This window comes from Bos taurus, chromosome 11 (assembly GCF_002263795.3).
Source record: "Bos taurus isolate L1 Dominette 01449 registration number 42190680 breed Hereford chromosome 11, ARS-UCD2.0, whole genome shotgun sequence".
NCBI classification, from domain to species: Eukaryota; Metazoa; Chordata; class Mammalia; order Artiodactyla; family Bovidae; genus Bos; species Bos taurus.
Window position 1 is genome coordinate 10737086 of NC_037338.1, and position 17084 is coordinate 10754169.

General features: G+C 43.9%; 1 protein-coding gene and 1 pseudogene across 1 annotated transcript in view; both read right to left on the reverse strand.

Moving 5' to 3' along the window:
* Positions 1–17084, reverse strand: part of ACTG2 (actin gamma 2, smooth muscle) — a 24155-nt gene continuing 7071 nt past the window's right edge. Inside the window, 8 exon segments of the mRNA NM_001013592.1 lie at positions 1–229; positions 2580–2761; positions 4405–4596; positions 5360–5521; positions 7241–7325; positions 7580–7690; positions 14056–14184; positions 14583–14752. Coding sequence (NP_001013610.1) covers positions 86–229; positions 2580–2761; positions 4405–4596; positions 5360–5521; positions 7241–7325; positions 7580–7690; positions 14056–14184; positions 14583–14708 — 1131 coding nt within the window. The 5' untranslated portion in view covers positions 14709–14752 and the 3' untranslated portion in view covers positions 1–85.
* On the reverse strand, positions 7697–14049 carry LOC101909718 (complex I assembly factor TMEM126B, mitochondrial-like; annotated as a pseudogene).

The window sequence follows — 17084 nt, forward strand, 5'->3', positions numbered from 1 at the left end:
GCAGGCTTGTAGGTTTTAATGTTTCATGATTCATGATTGTTAACAGAGCACGCTCAAGGAGGTCCCCAGAGAATCTGTTCTGACTTTAGAAGCACTTTCTGTGGACAATGGAGGGCCCCGCCTCATCATACTCTGGCTTGCTGATCCACATCTGCTGGAAGGTGGAGAGAGAGGCCAGGATGGAGCCTCCGATCCAGACTGAGTACTTCCGCTCTGGGGGAGCAATAATCTGCAAAGAGCAAATGTGGGGAATCATGGTCAGTTGCCAAGGTATAGGGAAGGTGGTCCAGGAATCATCTCATCATACTGCCAGACTGCCCTGGGAAAGGACAGCTCCTGTGGTCAGAAAGGAACTAGGAGAAGCCTTGTAGTGGATCAGACTATTGCTCAGATTGTCACCCTGCCTCCCACTTCATTCCCCTGCCCCTCCATGAGAAGAATGGGCTGGGCCCTGTCTGCTTTGGCCAATAGGATATCAGCAGACTTGACATAGTGGCTAGAAATGTGCTTCAGTCATGCAAGTGGCACAGTCTCTTGTGTCTCTGTCATCTTCATGAGAAGAACTTCCCTTAAAGAGCTACTGGCCCTTTAACCTGAGCCCCACAGTAAGAGATGCACCCCTGACCTGAGTTGGCTAGACCTGCAGAACTGCCAAGCCAAACTTGACCCAAAACAACTGACTCCCAGCTGACCTGCAGATGCATGAACAATAAATGCTTATTGTTATGTGACCTGACATTTCACAGTTGCTGTTACCCAGCAATAGCTAGCCAATACAAACATCTATAAGGGCAGTGCTGTTCTTTTCTTGCCTGGATGCATGGGCAGCTTGGGCTGGGATTCCTCCTTTCTGGAGTATAAGCCAGTCTACTCAATAGTCTCTTGTATCTGAGAAGTTCTCAAATTCATACATGCCACTGGGATTCCTGAGCTTGGCCTTTAGAACTTCGTTGCCATGTCAGACAACTTTGAACTTCATCTAAAAGTGGACTCAAAAGGACTATGACTCTTCAACTAACTCCTGTTTCTGAAAGGACTAAGAATCCAATGCTAGAACAAGCCAGATGTGAAACAGATTTTTTTTTTTGGTCTCCTAAGGATATCCCTACATATTTCCTAAATTGCAGATCAAGGAATTACAGAATAAGTAGGGTCTTTAGAAGTTATCTTTTTCACGCAGACAAAAGTCACACTGGGGCTCCTTTGACATACACCTCAAGGACGGGCGCAGCCACTAAGAAGGTAAAGGATTTTATTGCTGGGCAGCTCTAGTGAGAAAACTCTGGGCTGTCTTGGGCTGGAGGCCCTAAATCTCAGCCCCATTTCCACCCTACTCTATTCTTCCATATTCTGGAGCTGGCCTCATCTCCCCCACACATCTTGCTGTCCAATTTGGCTGGGGAGTTTGTACATGCACACACCCTTGGGCACCTTTACTCACTCTCTTCCCCCTGCCTGCAGTGCCCTTTCCCTTCCTCTGGTCTTATTTAAGGTGTTCTCCCATTGCACATGTCTAATGAGCAGATCTTAAACTCCTGAACAGCTGGCCATGTTATTAAACTCAGGGCATTGGCTCATAAATTGGGATATGCATCAAATCACTGGTGTCCGTTTGTCAGTGTAGGTGATGGCGGTACCCCATACCTGTTGAACAGGAATCTGGGGGTGAGGCTAGGTCTGGTATCCTGACACATGGTCTTAGTAAAAAAAACCACTGCCCAAGGCCTGGCACAGTGCCCACCATACGGCAGGCCTCAATAAACATGACTGCTTCAGTGGTTCCAGGTGAGAAGAGCTTGGAGGTGCTCATCTGTTTTCTGATGGCCCATTCTGCTTCCCTGGGCAGGGAGGCCTTTGTGAAAAAGGTTCTTAGAATACTAACATATAGAACACACTTCCTCAGCTCAGAGGCCAACTTTATCATGAGACTCTAACTTTCAACCTATTTGTTATCGCTATTTGGCGCCTACCTTTTTCTAACCCCTCTAGCAAAACAGTTCCTAGAAATCCTGAAAAGGTCTGTCTGGTTGCTTGGGGACCAGAGGCTGGGGAGGGGTGGTAAGACAGGTGGGATCCTGTGCTGAGGAGGCCTATGAGGTGCGAAGCAGTGTGGGAGGGCTGCGGCCGAGATGGGACACAGGTCAGAGGTTATCCAGGAATCGAGGCATGTCCCTGTAGCCTGTCCTACAGCCAACATTCTCTCTCTGGAACTTTCACCTTAAAAAGGTTTCCCAGGTCCTTTTTAAAGTTTAAAGATGGTGAGGTGCTGCCTCTTCCTTTTCTTTCCCTCTTTAAACTCCTCATTTCCTTTTCAACCTCTTCAACATTCTCTCCATTCCAAATTCATTTTACCTCCTTCTCATACAGTGTCCATGAGATTGTGCTTAAGAGCCCAGAATAAATGTGTATCCCATTCAGGGTCCCAGGAACATACTCCCCCCACAAGATGAAATCTGCCTCAGGCCAGGATAAAGGTGACCACCAAGCTGTAGGCCTGGCAGCCTTACTTGGACCTGTGTACCCAAGTACACAGGTCTTTGTACAAAGAATAGGATGAGGGGAGCCAGGGTAGCACCCACCTTGATCTTCATGGTACTGGGGGCCAGGGCTGTGATCTCCTTCTGCATTCTGTCGGCAATGCCAGGGTACATGGTGGTACCCCCGGAGAGGACATTGTTGGCGTATAAATCCTTGCGGATGTCAATGTCACACTTCATGATGGAATTGTAGGTTGTTTCATGAATTCCAGCTGACTCCATGCCTAGGAGAGACCACAGTATCTGGTCAGGACCCACCACCCCACACCTACAGCTCCTCAGGTGACCCTTCTATCAGGACAGCTACCCTGATTTGCCTGTCACCTCCCTACTGGACTGTAAGATCAGACCCTCTAACTGGTCACTGCCCTGCCTTGAGTTTCCCCTATTCTGAGTGATCGTTCACGCTGCTGCCTGATGAATATTTCTAGAGGGACGCTTCCGTTGTATCACTTTTTTTACAACTTTATTGAGATATAATTCATGTACCATGATACTCATCCCTTTAAAGTGTATAGTTTAAAGAGTTGTACAACCATCACCACAGTCTAATTTTGGAATATGTTTAGCACCCCCCAAATAAACTCTATACCCATTGGCAGACACTCTCCATTTTCCCCTTCTCCCCTTTCCCAGCCTTAGGCAATCACTAATCTATTTTCAATCTCTATAGATGTGCCTATTCTGGACATTTCATATAAATGAAACCATACAATATTCTTTCATGTCTGGCTCATTTCACTTAGCATAATGTTTTCAAGGTTCTTCCATGTTATAGTCAGTTATAGCCAAAAAATATCCCACTCTAATCACATCGTGTTTGCCTACTAGTTGACATCTAGCCACCTTTGTCTGCAACCGAGATCTTCCACAGTAAAAGGCCCTGCCTGCCAAAACAGCTCATGCCCACATACCTGAGTTTCCCCCCCTCCAGTCTTTTTCCATGTGGTATTATTCCACACTGTAGGCAGAGGAATCTTCCTCAAGTGAAATTCGGACTTCTGTACTCTGCTGCTTAAAGACTTCCAGGGGATTTGAAATTGCTGATATGATTAACACCCACGCTCTTTGTGTGACCCAGCAGCTCTCTTCAATTTCCCGTGTGTGAATGCGTGCACACGTGCACATACACACACACAAACACACACACACTTCACCTGTGATGTCCCAAATAGAATATGACGTGCACATATTCCATAATTTTCACAAGCTTTCCCTCTGCCTTGCATGCCATTCCCCACTTTGCACTCCTTCCATCCCCAGATACCGTAAGGTGATGCTCATTCTTCAAGGTTCTGTTCAAAGATTCAGCTTTATGAGAAGCCTTGCCTGATTTCTTAGGCCTATAGCACTTTATCTGGTTTGCTATTTACCACTACATTGTATGCCAACATTTGCTAACAGGCCTTCCTCTTATATACTTCTCAAGATGATAGTTATCCTTGTATTAAACATTATCTTATTTAACCCCTATCTAGTAGGTACTATCACGATTTCTACTTTGTAGATAAAAAAACTGAGATTTGAAGAAGGTAACATGCCCAAGGTATAGCACTTGAAGGACCAGAATCAAGACTTAAAACCAGGTCTGACCCCCAAACCCACTCTGTCTACTCCTATAGATTTCAGACCCCGTGATCTAAATGGTGAGAATTCAAGAAGAGTTTTGTGTTTTAACCTCATTCTTAGTTTCATGTTATATTCCCATCCCATTTTTCCTTTATTTTGGTTTCCTTATCCTTTTATTTAAAATTAGATTTTATCTAGTTGTATTGTTCATGTATTTTCAGCCCTTTCTGGAAAATTTTGGGTAAGTATAAACAATAAACAGTGTGTGTGATTGGCCAGAACTAAGGCAGAGCCTCACCAATGAACGAGGGCTGGAAGAGGGTCTCTGGGCAGCGGAAGCGCTCATTGCCAATGGTGATGACCTGCCCATCTGGCAGCTCGTAGCTCTTCTCCAGGGAGGAAGAGGAGGCTGCCGTGGCCATCTCATTCTCGAAGTCCAGGGCCACGTAGCACAGCTTTTCCTTGATGTCTCGCACAATTTCTCGCTCGGCTAGAAAGAGTAGAAATGAGAGAGAGTAGATACTCGGCTCTGCTAGTTTGGTTGTCCCATTTTGGTCTCCATGAAAACTTCCTTCTTCCTTCTCCTTTGGATTCAGTCTCAAGATTTGCTTGATTCTCAAGCAAAACTTTGCATGTACTTTTCATCTAGCTCTTATCACTCTGTCTTGACAAAGCTGCAGGCCTTCCTGAGGGCCTTGCAGCACACATCTCCCATCTAGATGGAGGCTTATATGCTGGGATTGTACAGAATCTAGGAAAGCCCCTACCTATAAATTCTTCCTGCCTTGGGGACCACTTCCCCTTAGAAATTCAGACCTTAGTTATTCCATTTGTCCTCAAACCATAAACACTTCGAGGTAATGAAATGCACCACCAGTCTTGCCACCATCCAGCCCCATAAAAACTAGCTCTGATCCTGTGGACGTGGACAGAGGTAGCAGGACCCTGGGGAGGGAGGGTGTGCTGTGAAAGCACAGTTAACGGAGGGTGAAGACAAGCATTTCTTAGAATAAGTAGGTCTAAGCCTCGTACCCCTCCCCAGGGTGTCTTGGTTGGGAAACTTGTCCCTTGAAAAAGGCTCCCCTGACTATCTGGTCTGGTCCAGGGCCCCAACCCCAGCTCATGGCCTCCCTATCTACCCTAAGAGAGTTTGAGCACACAGGGCCACTGACTTCTCATTACTCATGAGAGTTTCTGGTCCTAGATCAGATTTGGTTCTGAGCCCAAGTCAAGTCCAGAAAGAGGATGGGTACCTGTGGTCACAAAGGAATAGCCTCTCTCTGTGAGGATCTTCATGAGGTAGTCCGTGAGGTCGCGGCCAGCCAGGTCAAGGCGCATGATGGCATGAGGCAGTGCATAGCCCTCGTAGATAGGAACATTGTGGGTGACACCATCCCCTGAATCCAGGACGATGCCTAAGGACGGAGGAGATAAGGCCTATGAAACCCTGTATTTTTTTCATCTGTTTCTTTCTGGGACCTGTCACCAAATGATCTTCAACGACCATATGTTTCTTTAGCAGCTGGAAAATTCACCCACTGTGAGAATTATCAATCATATTTTTTGTGTACGTCAATTTTGTGTATGTCAGTGTATTTTCCCAAATGAAACTGTAGGCTTCTGGAAGGCAAATGAAACATCTCCTCTTCTTATATCCCTTGAAACACTTTCACAAAAATGCATACTTGTCAACTGGCATCTAGGGTGCGCATTCCTTAAGTTAGAGTGAATAATTTGCATATCCTTCAGGCATCAAACTAACATATACGCTCATGCAATTAGAATGTTAGCACTCAAAGGACTATAAAAACCAGCTTGAAAAAAATGAACATTCTCTACTGATGAAACTTTTAGTAAACTATGAAAGGATATAAGTTTTCTCAGCATGATAAGAAATCCCTCTTGATCCAACAGCCATATAATGGATGGGGAAACATTACAATATTGTTACTATATTATTATTATTTAATATTGTCCTTGATGTTCTAGCCAATGCAATATGACGAGAAATAGAAATAAGAGGTATTATTATCAAAAGGAAAGAGGATCATCATTATTTGCAGATAAAGTAGTGTGTATGTTAATCGCTCAGTTGTGTCTGACTCTTTGAGATCCCACGGACTGTAGCCCATACTTAAAAGACCTAAGAGGACTAAGTGAGAAACCATTAGCGTTAATAAGATGTCTCAGTAAAGGGCAGATCCAAAATAAATATCCAGAGATCAGTAGCTTACTCTTATACAAGGATGTTGGTCACAGCATAACTTATAATAAGCAAAAATTGGAGGCAAACCTAAAGGTTCTGCATTAGAGAAATGGCAAAATCAGTCAACCAATCATGGAAGCCTCACACACAATGACTACCATGTGGCGTGTGAACATGACGTCCACGGCATAAAACCAAGCACAAGGCGCAGGATTCAAAACCATGTGTACCTGCATTCCCCCGTCACTGTCCTCATCACGTGCAGTGAAATTATCCTTTAATTTCTTCTCTCCTCCACTAGACTGTGTTAGCTGCAAACTGGCTCATCTGTCTTGTTTCCCAGTGTGCTGCATGGCTGGCTCATGTGTGCAAACTGGCTCATCTGTCAGTTTCCCAGTGTGCCCATGGCCTGCAGCGTTTGGCACAGGGTATGAAGTATTGGAGAATATTTGAATGGATGAATAAATGGACAAATCAATGAATACATGAATGAATGTTTGAAAGGTGTTTCTGGAAGCTGTCAAGCCCTTATTAAAAATCACTTCATTTTGAAGTTCCCTCTGTTTTCCCTGAGTTTTCTATGCCAAGGCCACCTCATACTTATACAGCCACCATCACAGATTCTGCCATTGCTGCTTTGTGAGCAGAAACATTCCAGTACTGTTGGAGAGTGTGCACAAGCTCCCTGACTAACTCCTGTGATGGAAATGGCCCTTGCGGTCATGATTTGCTCGTGTAGATTCTCTTCAGCTATACTGGGGGGCTTGCACCTACATTCTACCTGGGTTTCCCTCTGTTATCCCTCACCCAGGTTTTCGTTGGGCTTTGGCTGTCCCTTTGATTCTTCTGAACAGGAATCTCTCCAGGAGCCCAGCTTTCCCTTGCTTCCCCTCAAGTCAAAAAGGGAACAGATTCCAGGGCTGCTTACCCGTTGTGCGGCCAGAAGCATAGAGGGAGAGCACAGCTTGAATGGCGACGTACATGGCGGGGACGTTGAAGGTTTCAAACATGATCTGAAAGAACAACACAGAATGGAAGACTTAGAAATCACAGGTCTCTTGGCCCACAGAATGGTTGGTAATTTTATTAAGGGGGGGACCTGTGCCTGTTAACCCCGCTCCAACCTCCCATGGGTTCTGGCGTGGACTGCACGCATAGCAGGTCCTCAAAACTACTCTTTTGCATTGATGCATGGTTGGGAAAAAGAATCTGGCCAAGCATCCATGTGTGTTCCTGCGCTGGTACGCAGGTCTTCCTGGCCTCTTACCTGGGTCATCTTCTCCCTGTTGGCCTTGGGATTCAGAGGGGCCTCTGTGAGCAGGGTGGGGTGTTCCTCAGGGGCTACCCGCAGCTCATTGTAGAAGGAGTGGTGCCAGATCTGGTTGGGAGAAAAGTCAGATGAGTCCAGCAGACTCTCAGTGGGCGGGGAAATTCCAACTGGCATGTCCGTACTGGGGGAGGATGGCTTGATGGTCTCAGAATAGACTGGATCTGGAGAGGAGGCCCGTCAGCACTGGGAATTTCTGATCACTCTTTCAAGGGTGTATTCCTTCTCATCAGGGCCCCAGACAGGACTCAGACCTAGGGCCAACATACTCAGTGTGTTGATTATTTCCATCTGACCATGGCTCCTTTTCACTCCGCTCCCTCGTCTTCCCTGCACCTGCAGCTCTCTGGCTTCTGGCTGTGTTTGGCTGATCGAAGATACCAGCAAGGGGTTGCAGAGTGTGAGGCGGGAGGAGGGCAGGGTGCCCTCCTGGCCAAGCTGAGGTCTCCCTGAGCAGGGCTCCTGCTGTGTGGCCCCTCTTCAGGCTCTAGCTCTCACTGACCTCTAGCCTCGCCACCCTTGCCCTTCAGCCTTCCAGCTCTAAGAGCTTTCCCTGCTGCTGGTACTCGGGTGTCTCTGCCTCTCTTTCTGGTTCCCTAACCTGCTCACACCTCTGTAAGTAGTCCTTCCTTAAATTAATTCAGAACCCCAGCTGAGTGTATACTGTCTCCTGTTGAAGCCTGACAGATATGCATGGACTGTCACTGTCTATTACTGACCAGGCTGTTCTTCAGAGCAGGGTTTCTCAGCCTCAGCGCTTTGACATTTTAGGCCAATAATTCTTCATCGTGGGGGCTGACCTGTGCATTACGGGGTGTTTAGCAGCATCCTTGGCTTCCACGCTCTGGAGGCCAGTAGCACCTCTCCAGTTGTGAGGAGCACAAATGTCTCCAGAAGTTGCCAGATGCCCCTGGGAGGCAAAATTATCCTGGCTGAGAATCACTGCTTTAGATGAAGCTAGTTCTTTTTTTTACTTCTGTATGTGTGCTGTGCTTAGTCACTCAGTCGTGTCCGACTCTTTGTGACCCCATGGACTGTAGCCCGCCAGGCTCCTCTGTCCCTGGGATTCTCCAGGCAAGAACACTGGAGTGGGTTGCCATGCCCTTCTCCAGGGAATCTTCCCAAACCAGGGATTGAGCCGAGGTCTCCTGCACCACAGGCGGATTCTTTACTGTCTGAGCCACCGGGGAAGCCTGGTAGTTTACTTCTACATATTGAATATTTAATAGTTACAGGGCACAATATTAGATTCTGAAAACATTGCATGGTAGTTTTAGAGGAAGTTACTTCTTCCCACTGTGTCCGGTTCCCTCTGAGTAATCCAGACAGCAAACAAGAGCCTTTATTTCAAAGGGATTCAGCAAAGAGTGGTAGGGACACAGGGCTTTGATTTCCCCAGAGGTGGGGCACAGAGCCCTTGTGTCCATTGCACCGGTATGTTTATGGGCCTCAGGTTTTGTGCTGCTGCTGCTACTAAGTTGCTCAGTCCTGTCCGACTCTGTGTGACCCCAGAGACGGCAGCTAGGATGGTGCTAAATGTAACCTTAGTTTCCAAGTCTAGAGCGGAGAAAAGCAGTCAAAAAGACAAAATGCAAAGACACATTCATATTCAAGTGAAGGAAGAGGCAGGAGAAGTCCATTTTCTAGGAGATCTGAGAGAGCCCTGAAGGCAAAGGACGGTCTCCAAAGACTGAGAAGGGCAGCCGAGGCAGAGCAAATGGCACAGGCAGAGGCCGCAGGCTGTGGGGGTGTCACAGGAGACAGAAGAGACCGCAGTTAGGCTTAATAAGGTGATGTCAGTGTTTCCCCAAATGTGGCCTCAGTTGTGGGGATAATTGCTATAGGTGCAGCTTCCCAGGCTGTATCCCAGGCCCATAAATCAGAATCTTTTTGGATGTTGGGTCCAACCATCTGCACTTCATTTTATTTCATTTTCAAAAGCTTTTATAAAGTACTTTGAAGTTTAAGTTATGAAGTACTTTAAAAGTTAAAGATGTTGACAATTTTTAAATTAGGAAAATTTCTTTAAGAGGAATACAAATTTCCCATATTTCCATCACTTACTAATAAACAGTTAACACTTTGGCTTTTTTCTCTCCCTAATCTTTCATCTTTATGTATTTTCAAATTTATTACTATTATCATTTATTCACTTCATATGCTTTCATTTATTTCTTACTTACTACGATTACATTTCTGTGTTCAATTTTGTTTCCTATCACTTTTCAGTTAATATAAGTAAATAATTTTCTTTTTCATAGTAAATATTTATTTTTAATAAATTGAGTTAAAAACTGTTTTAATGCTTATATGACAGTTGATCATATCTCATCACCATCATATATTTAATCACATTGCTATTCAGGGTAGCTTGATTTTTTGTATAATTGTGTGAAAACTATCTTTGTACCTATTACATTTTCTTTTTTCTATTCAGGATGTTTTCCAAAAAAGAAAAGTTCTAAGAGGGGCTGCACATACAACTGTGACTAATGCATACTGCTGTATGGCAGAGACCAGCACAGCACCGCAAAGCAAGCATTCTGCAGCAACAACAACAAATCGTCCATCTAGAATTACTTTCAACTCTTTCAGCAGTGCCTGAGTTTTTATCATAAAAAAAGTTCATTCAGCTGATTCAGTATCCATTCATTCTTTGGTTAATCTTCACACACAGTTTTCTCAAATGTACTTTCAAATATTGCATAATGCTGAAAACCATGAACTATCCCAAAGACTGTCTGGAAAATGAGAGGAATCACCATTGCTTTTATCTCTGTTTGACAAGGCAGCAGCCAGTAAAATAAAACCCTTCCTTTTGGTGGTAATGGAACAGTATACTTGACTGCCAGACATCCATTTTTATAAAAAGCCAAAGCAGTGGGGTATAAAACACCACATGCCATGCCAATCAGTGAACTTCTCAGAACACAGTTTTCCTGGCTTGTATTACCTAAATACAAAGCATCTGTTATAAGAAGCCTGTAGGAAACTGTAGTGGACAAAAATGGAAGTAGAGTCAATGATGCATATGTCTTCAAAGCATCATGTTTAACCTTGAGGTTAAATGAGGTTTCCCGATATTCCAGGGAAAGCAACTGTTGTTCCAAAGGTCACTGTTCCATATATAGAAAAGTCTTTTCTTTTCTAAAGTATTCAAATTTTTTTCTGTGATTTCAGTGACCATTGGTGTTCTGACTTTTGCATCTCCTAAAGAAGGACTGGACTGACCATGTGTGTGTGTTGGTATCTTGAGGTCCTTGCCTGCTTCCCCAGCTCCCACCAGCACACCTGAAGCCCTCGGGTCAGCTCCAGCCTCACGCCTGGGTGCTGCCATCTTGGTGACTGCTGGAAAATGCTTTGATTTCTATTACTCACAAAGAGGCTAATTTTGTCTTTACTTCAGAATAAGAAATTGCCTATTTCACCCTTATCTGCATTCAATATTCTCACTCTTAAAATATGAAATAATTTGACAGATAAAAATAACACCTAGCTGTTTTACTCTAAATTTTTAAATAAAACTTTAAATAATTTTTCAAATAATTTTCAGATTTTCAACTTTTAATCATTTCTATTTGGCCAATTCCCTGGTCATGCCCCTTGATTATTTGTCTGGTGGAGACTTTGTGTTTTTAATTATCAATTTATATTAGTTGTTTATATTAATCCTCTATTACACTAGTTGTGAAATTTCTTTGCAATCTGTTGTTTGCCTTCTAAATTTGGTTTTATTTTTACATACTAGAAATTATGATTTTTAAGAAATCACATTTGTTATTCTTTCTATGACTTATTTCACCAGAAATTTGATACTCATACTTACTATATTGTATTTTTCTCATTAATTTTTTTACATTTAACTTTGTGTTCAACTGATGTGTTTTAATGAAATTGTATGAGGTAAGGGCCATAAACAGATTCCCTGCCCCCCCAAATAATGAATCAGTTGTCACAGTAATCCTTTTTTGACAACAGTAATCAGTTGTCACTGAGTAATCCTTTTTTCCCCTCTGGTCTTGGAAGTTACATTTACTATTTCTTTTTCACCTTTGTACTGGCATCAGATTGTTTTAATTTGTATAACTGTATATCTTAATATTCGGATATAGCAAGTCTTCTGTCAGTTTTCCTTATTCATAATAGTCTCATAAATTTTATTTTATTTATTTCTCCAAACTTTATGATTATCTTGCATAATTAAAGCTTGTGTTATTTTTAGTCAAACTCAAGGAAGTAGAGAGTAAAAATGGAGTTACCAGGAGCTGGGGGGAGGGGAAAGGGAGGTGCTCTTGGTCAAGGCGCACGGAGTGTCAGGTATGCGGAATGAGTAAACCTGGAGATCTAACAGAATATATTAGCATGGTGACTAGAGGTAACAATACTGTCCTTAAAATTTGCTAAGAGGATAAATATTAAGTGTTCTCACTACAAGGAAAAAAAACAAACTGTGAGGTAGTAGATATGTTATTAGCTTGAATATGGTGACTGATACATAATGTATATACATTATCGAATTATCAAGTTGTATACCTTAAATATATACAATTGTGAGATTTTTATTAGAATGGCAATGAGGGCTTCCCTGATAGCTCAGTTGGTAAAGAATCCACCTGCAATGCCGGAGACCCCAGTTCAATTTCTGGGTCGGGAAGATCCACTGGAGAAGGGATAGGCTACCCACTCCAGTATTCTTGGGCTTCCCTGGTGGCTCAGCTGGTAAAGAATCCACCTGCAATGCGGGAGACCTGGGTTCGATCCTTGGGTTGGGAAGATCCCCTGGAGAAGGGAAAGGCTACCCACTCCAGTATTCTGGCCTGGAGAATTCCATGGACTGTACACTCCATGGGGTTACGAAGAGTCAGACATAACTGAGCGACTTTCACTTTACTTTTAATGAGCCTATAAATCAACTTGAAAAAATTTGACAGCTTTATCCTATTGAATTTTTCTTTTAAAGTATGTAATGTACTTTTAGGAATTTCTTTAAAGAGTCCATATTACTACTGTGAATAAAAATTTTGTCTATTGTTTTTAAATTAGATATCATTAGACATATACAAGTAATATGTGCCATGTATTGAGCATTAAGTATGCTCCATGCTTTGGGATTATACTATTTGCCTAATTCAACCTTCAGCGCAACCTAGTGAAGAAAGTATTTTTATTTCCACAAGTAAGGAAGCTGAGGTTTAGAGGAAGTTTTTGCTCCCAAATCTCCCTGCTTCTGGTACCAGTGTCTGTGCTTTTAACCGCCCCACAGAGTGGAGCAAAAAGCAATTACATTTTTTATCTGTTTATCTCTCATTCAGAGTGACTGAATTTAAGGTTTAGAGAAAAGTGTATGTGAAGCACAGATTTCAAATCAGCTTTCTTTATTCTCAGCTGCAAGACTGCAGCTGCTGCTCAATAAGCCCTCTGTTACATTTCAAGAGACAGTCATTGCAGAAACAAGAATTCTCAGACAACTGTCAGTGGGATTTATCAAAAGAATATTAGAAATATTGTACACCAACTATACTTCAATTAAAAAAGAATATTAGAAAGGTTCTATTAGCATTTTGCACATGATTTTGTTGAACACAAACTACTATTTAAAAACTACCCCCATATCTTCCTTTTCTGGATATTTTATTTTCATTTATCATTCACAGGTGGTTTTGTTCCTGATATTAGTATTTCCTAGGTATCTAGTGAAAGTTTGATTTTTTGTTTGTTTTTTTGTTTTGGCCACACCACACGGCAGGCAGGATCTTAGTTCCCAGACCAGGGACGGAAGCCCCGTCCCCTGTGGTGGAAGCGTGGAGTCCTAACCACTGGACCACCAGGGAAGTCCTTCTTCCATTTTCTGACATGAAAAAAAGCTTCTAGAAACCAGTAGCAATTCTTACTTAAATTTTTCACTAGAGAAGCATCATAATAGTATAGCATCAATGTACCTATCTGAGGCAGGACAGGGAACATAAAGAGGATATTCACCTTTTTGGAGGGGACCATGCATTTTAAAGAAGGACAAGCACTGGGCTGGGATGAAAGCTGCAGGAAAGGATAAAACTCGGACTTAGGCTGGACCAGGTCCTCAGATGCCAGACACGGAGTTAGGAACCTACTGCTGGTCAGTGATGAGCTACTGAAGAGTCCCAGGAGGCAAGTGACATGGTTTGGTCTGTTAGAAAGACAAGCTTTGCAACAGTGCAGAGAATGAATTAGGCAATTGAGACAGGAGACAGAGAAATCAGTCAGGAAGCCACTGGAATCATCCAGTGAGAGATGTTGGCAACTTAGGCTGGGGAATGCCCAGGGGGGTGGACAGGAAGGAAAGAAAGATGTGAGAAACATCGTAGAGGAAGAGTTGACAGGGCAGAAGGTCTTGATGATATTAAAATGAGCACATTACAGGAGGGGTCCACAAATACCTTCTCCATGTCATCCCAGTTAGTGATGATGCCGTGTTCAATGGGGTATTTGAGAGTAAGGATCCCACGCTTGCTCTGAGCTTCATCTCCCACATAGCTGTCTTTCTGGCCCATTCCCACCATCACACCCTGCAATGCAAAAGAGAAGGAAGGAGAACAGAATTGGCTGAGGGTTCCACTTGGAGGGATTCAGGCATTGGAGAGTCTCTGAAGAAGGATAAAGACAAGAAGAATGTCCTTTTTTCCCACTGGAAACCAGGCTGAAGGAAGCGGGGTGAGGCAGATGCTGATGAATGGGGAAATGATGGGAGAGAAGACGGATGATTTCTCGTGGGCGTGTCTCCCTTCTCTGTCCTAAAACAATGTCATTTTCTGAGAGAACAGGGCTCATCCATACACTTCTCCCTCTTACTTTACTTGAAACACACACACACACACACAAACACACACACACACGGCTCCCCGTGGATGCCACAATGCAGTGCTTCTTCCCAGGAACTCAAAGCCTTGGGTCCACATGAGCGTACCTGGTGACGAGGGCGACCCACAATGGAAGGAAAGACGGCGCGGGGGGCGTCATCTCCTGCGAAGCCAGCTTTGCACAGGCCAGAGCCATTGTCACACACGAGCGCGGTGGTCTCTTCTTCACACATGGTGAGTGTGGCCGAGTGAACCAGGGGCTGGAGCAGCTAGGGAACTGGGGAGAAGAGAGGTAGTTGGCCACTTCTCAAAATCATGCTGGAGACGATCTTCTCGGCTTTGGGGTCTGACCCCGTGGGCAACTAGGGCCTACTTCCAGACGGACAGGCAAGGACCCGGCCCTGCACTCTGGCATTTGGGCCTCTTCCCTCTCTCTACCCTGCTGTTTTGAGCTCAACTGTGTACCCCCCAATTTCTGTGTTGAAGTCTAACCCTAGTGCCTCAGAATGTACCAGTATTGGAGGATAAAGCCTTTAAAGAGATAAGTAAGAGTAAAATGAGGTCATTGATCTATTATGACTGGTACCAAATGTGCCTAATTCAATAGAATGGGTATCTTTACAAGAGAAAATTGAAACAGAGACACACAGAGGAAGACCATGTAAAGACATAGCAAGAAGACAATCATCTACAAGCAAAGGAGAGAGGCCTCAGGAGAAACCAGCCCTGCTGACACCTTGCCCTCAGACTGCTAACCTCCAGAACTGTGAAAAAATAAAATTTCCCTTGCTAAGCCAGTCTGTGATACTTTATTATGGCAGCCCTCACAAACAAATCCACCTGCCTCTCAAAGGCCTGAAATGATACAAAGTGTTAATCCAATGGAAAAACTCTCTACAGACTTGAAGTTTAGAAAAGAAATAGAAAAAACTTGCAATAAACATAATTAAGGATTATCATTTACTATATACCAGAACTCTTATAAATCAATAAGAAAAAAGTAAATAGCTCAAAATGAAAAAAAAAAAACAACTATGAAGTAGATAATTGACAGAAAAGGAAATGCACATTCCCAACAATTACCTGAAAAGGTGATCAGCCTCATTAGTTATCAGGAAATGCAAATGAAGTAAGACCATTTTCACCCATCTCATTGTTAAGATTCGAAGTTTTATCATAGCTGTTGGCTAAGTTGTGGGAACACTGGCACTCTTTAATCCGAAAAACACATCAATGTACAATGTGGCACTGCCTAAACGTCCCTTGTGGGATATTGTACTGAGGTTAAGGGAAGGGACAGGCAGATCGACATGGACTAATGTGGACAAGTTTCTAAACCATTCTGCTGAGTGAACAAAGCAAGTTGCAGGATAGATGGCCCAGCATAAAAAATTTGTGAGTTTTTTTTAAAGCACAAAAAATATTGCGCATTTTCTATAATTTTCTTTTTGTGGATGTGAACACATAGCAAAAAGTTCTGGGGAAAAAAAACTAAGGCTGATCATAGCAGTTACCTGGAGGTGGGAAGGGGACTGGGAGGAGAAGTGTCGTAATGTTTTAATTTTTAACAAGGAGACTGTATCCATGTACAGTCTATAATTAAAATCAGTCATAACATATCATCAAGGAAAAAAAGATGCAGCAGTTCTAGGTGAAATGTACAATCCTAAGGATAGAAGCCCCTGGAGGACAAGGAAAGCAAGAGAATTCATGATGGGACTCACTGCCCCTGTCATTTCAGATGGAAAAAAAAACAGAGAAGTCCTGCCTCCAGTGCTGATACCTGAATTGGGATGGCTGCAAACTGACTAGGAAATTAATGTTTCTAACATGTTGCAGGTTTTCTTTCTTTTGAGTGACAAAGGAGAAGTAATAGCAGTCTAGGAGATGGTGTGCAGATCACTATCTGGCCAGCAAGCCCCGGGTGGAAGGTGGAGAGAGTCTCAGCTGAGGGGGATGGGGGTCCAGAGAAGAGAGGCACAAGGCGTGGAAAGAGAAGGTGGCTGCGGAGCTCACCGAGCTTCGCTCAGAACATGCAGCAGGAGGGGAAGAAGAGAGCTGCCGCAGACAACTGGGACCCCGGCTCCCGTACGACCTTACGTGGGAGGAGGACAGCAAAGACCATGACCAGAGGAAAGAGGGAGAGTCCTAGTCCTGTGAATGCCAAAGACTACCTAGAGACTGAGCAAAAGCTTGTTCACACAATTTTCGGGCTAAAAGGAAGCCCTTCCTGTTATGTTCAAAGCAGGGTGTACACCCGGGGAGAGGCCACCGGGACGTCTAGAATCCAACCCTGCTTGTCCTTGCTGACCCTCATGATGCCCTTGGCCATGGAGAGCAAGTCCCAACTTTCTCATTCAGCCCACAAGGTCCAGCAAGGTCTGGCCCCTGCCTGTGTCCCCAGACTCATCTCCTGTCTGGACCCCCTCCTTGGCCTTCTCACTGAGGCTATGTGGAGGTTCTTTCCATCCTCCGAACTGTGTCATCTCCTGTCCCTTCTGGACCTTTAGATGCAGGGTCTGGAACCCCCTTCCCCCAACCTGTTTACTACTCTGACTCCCATCACCTGTCAGGCTTCTGTATCAACATTGCATTTTCAGTCTTTTTGG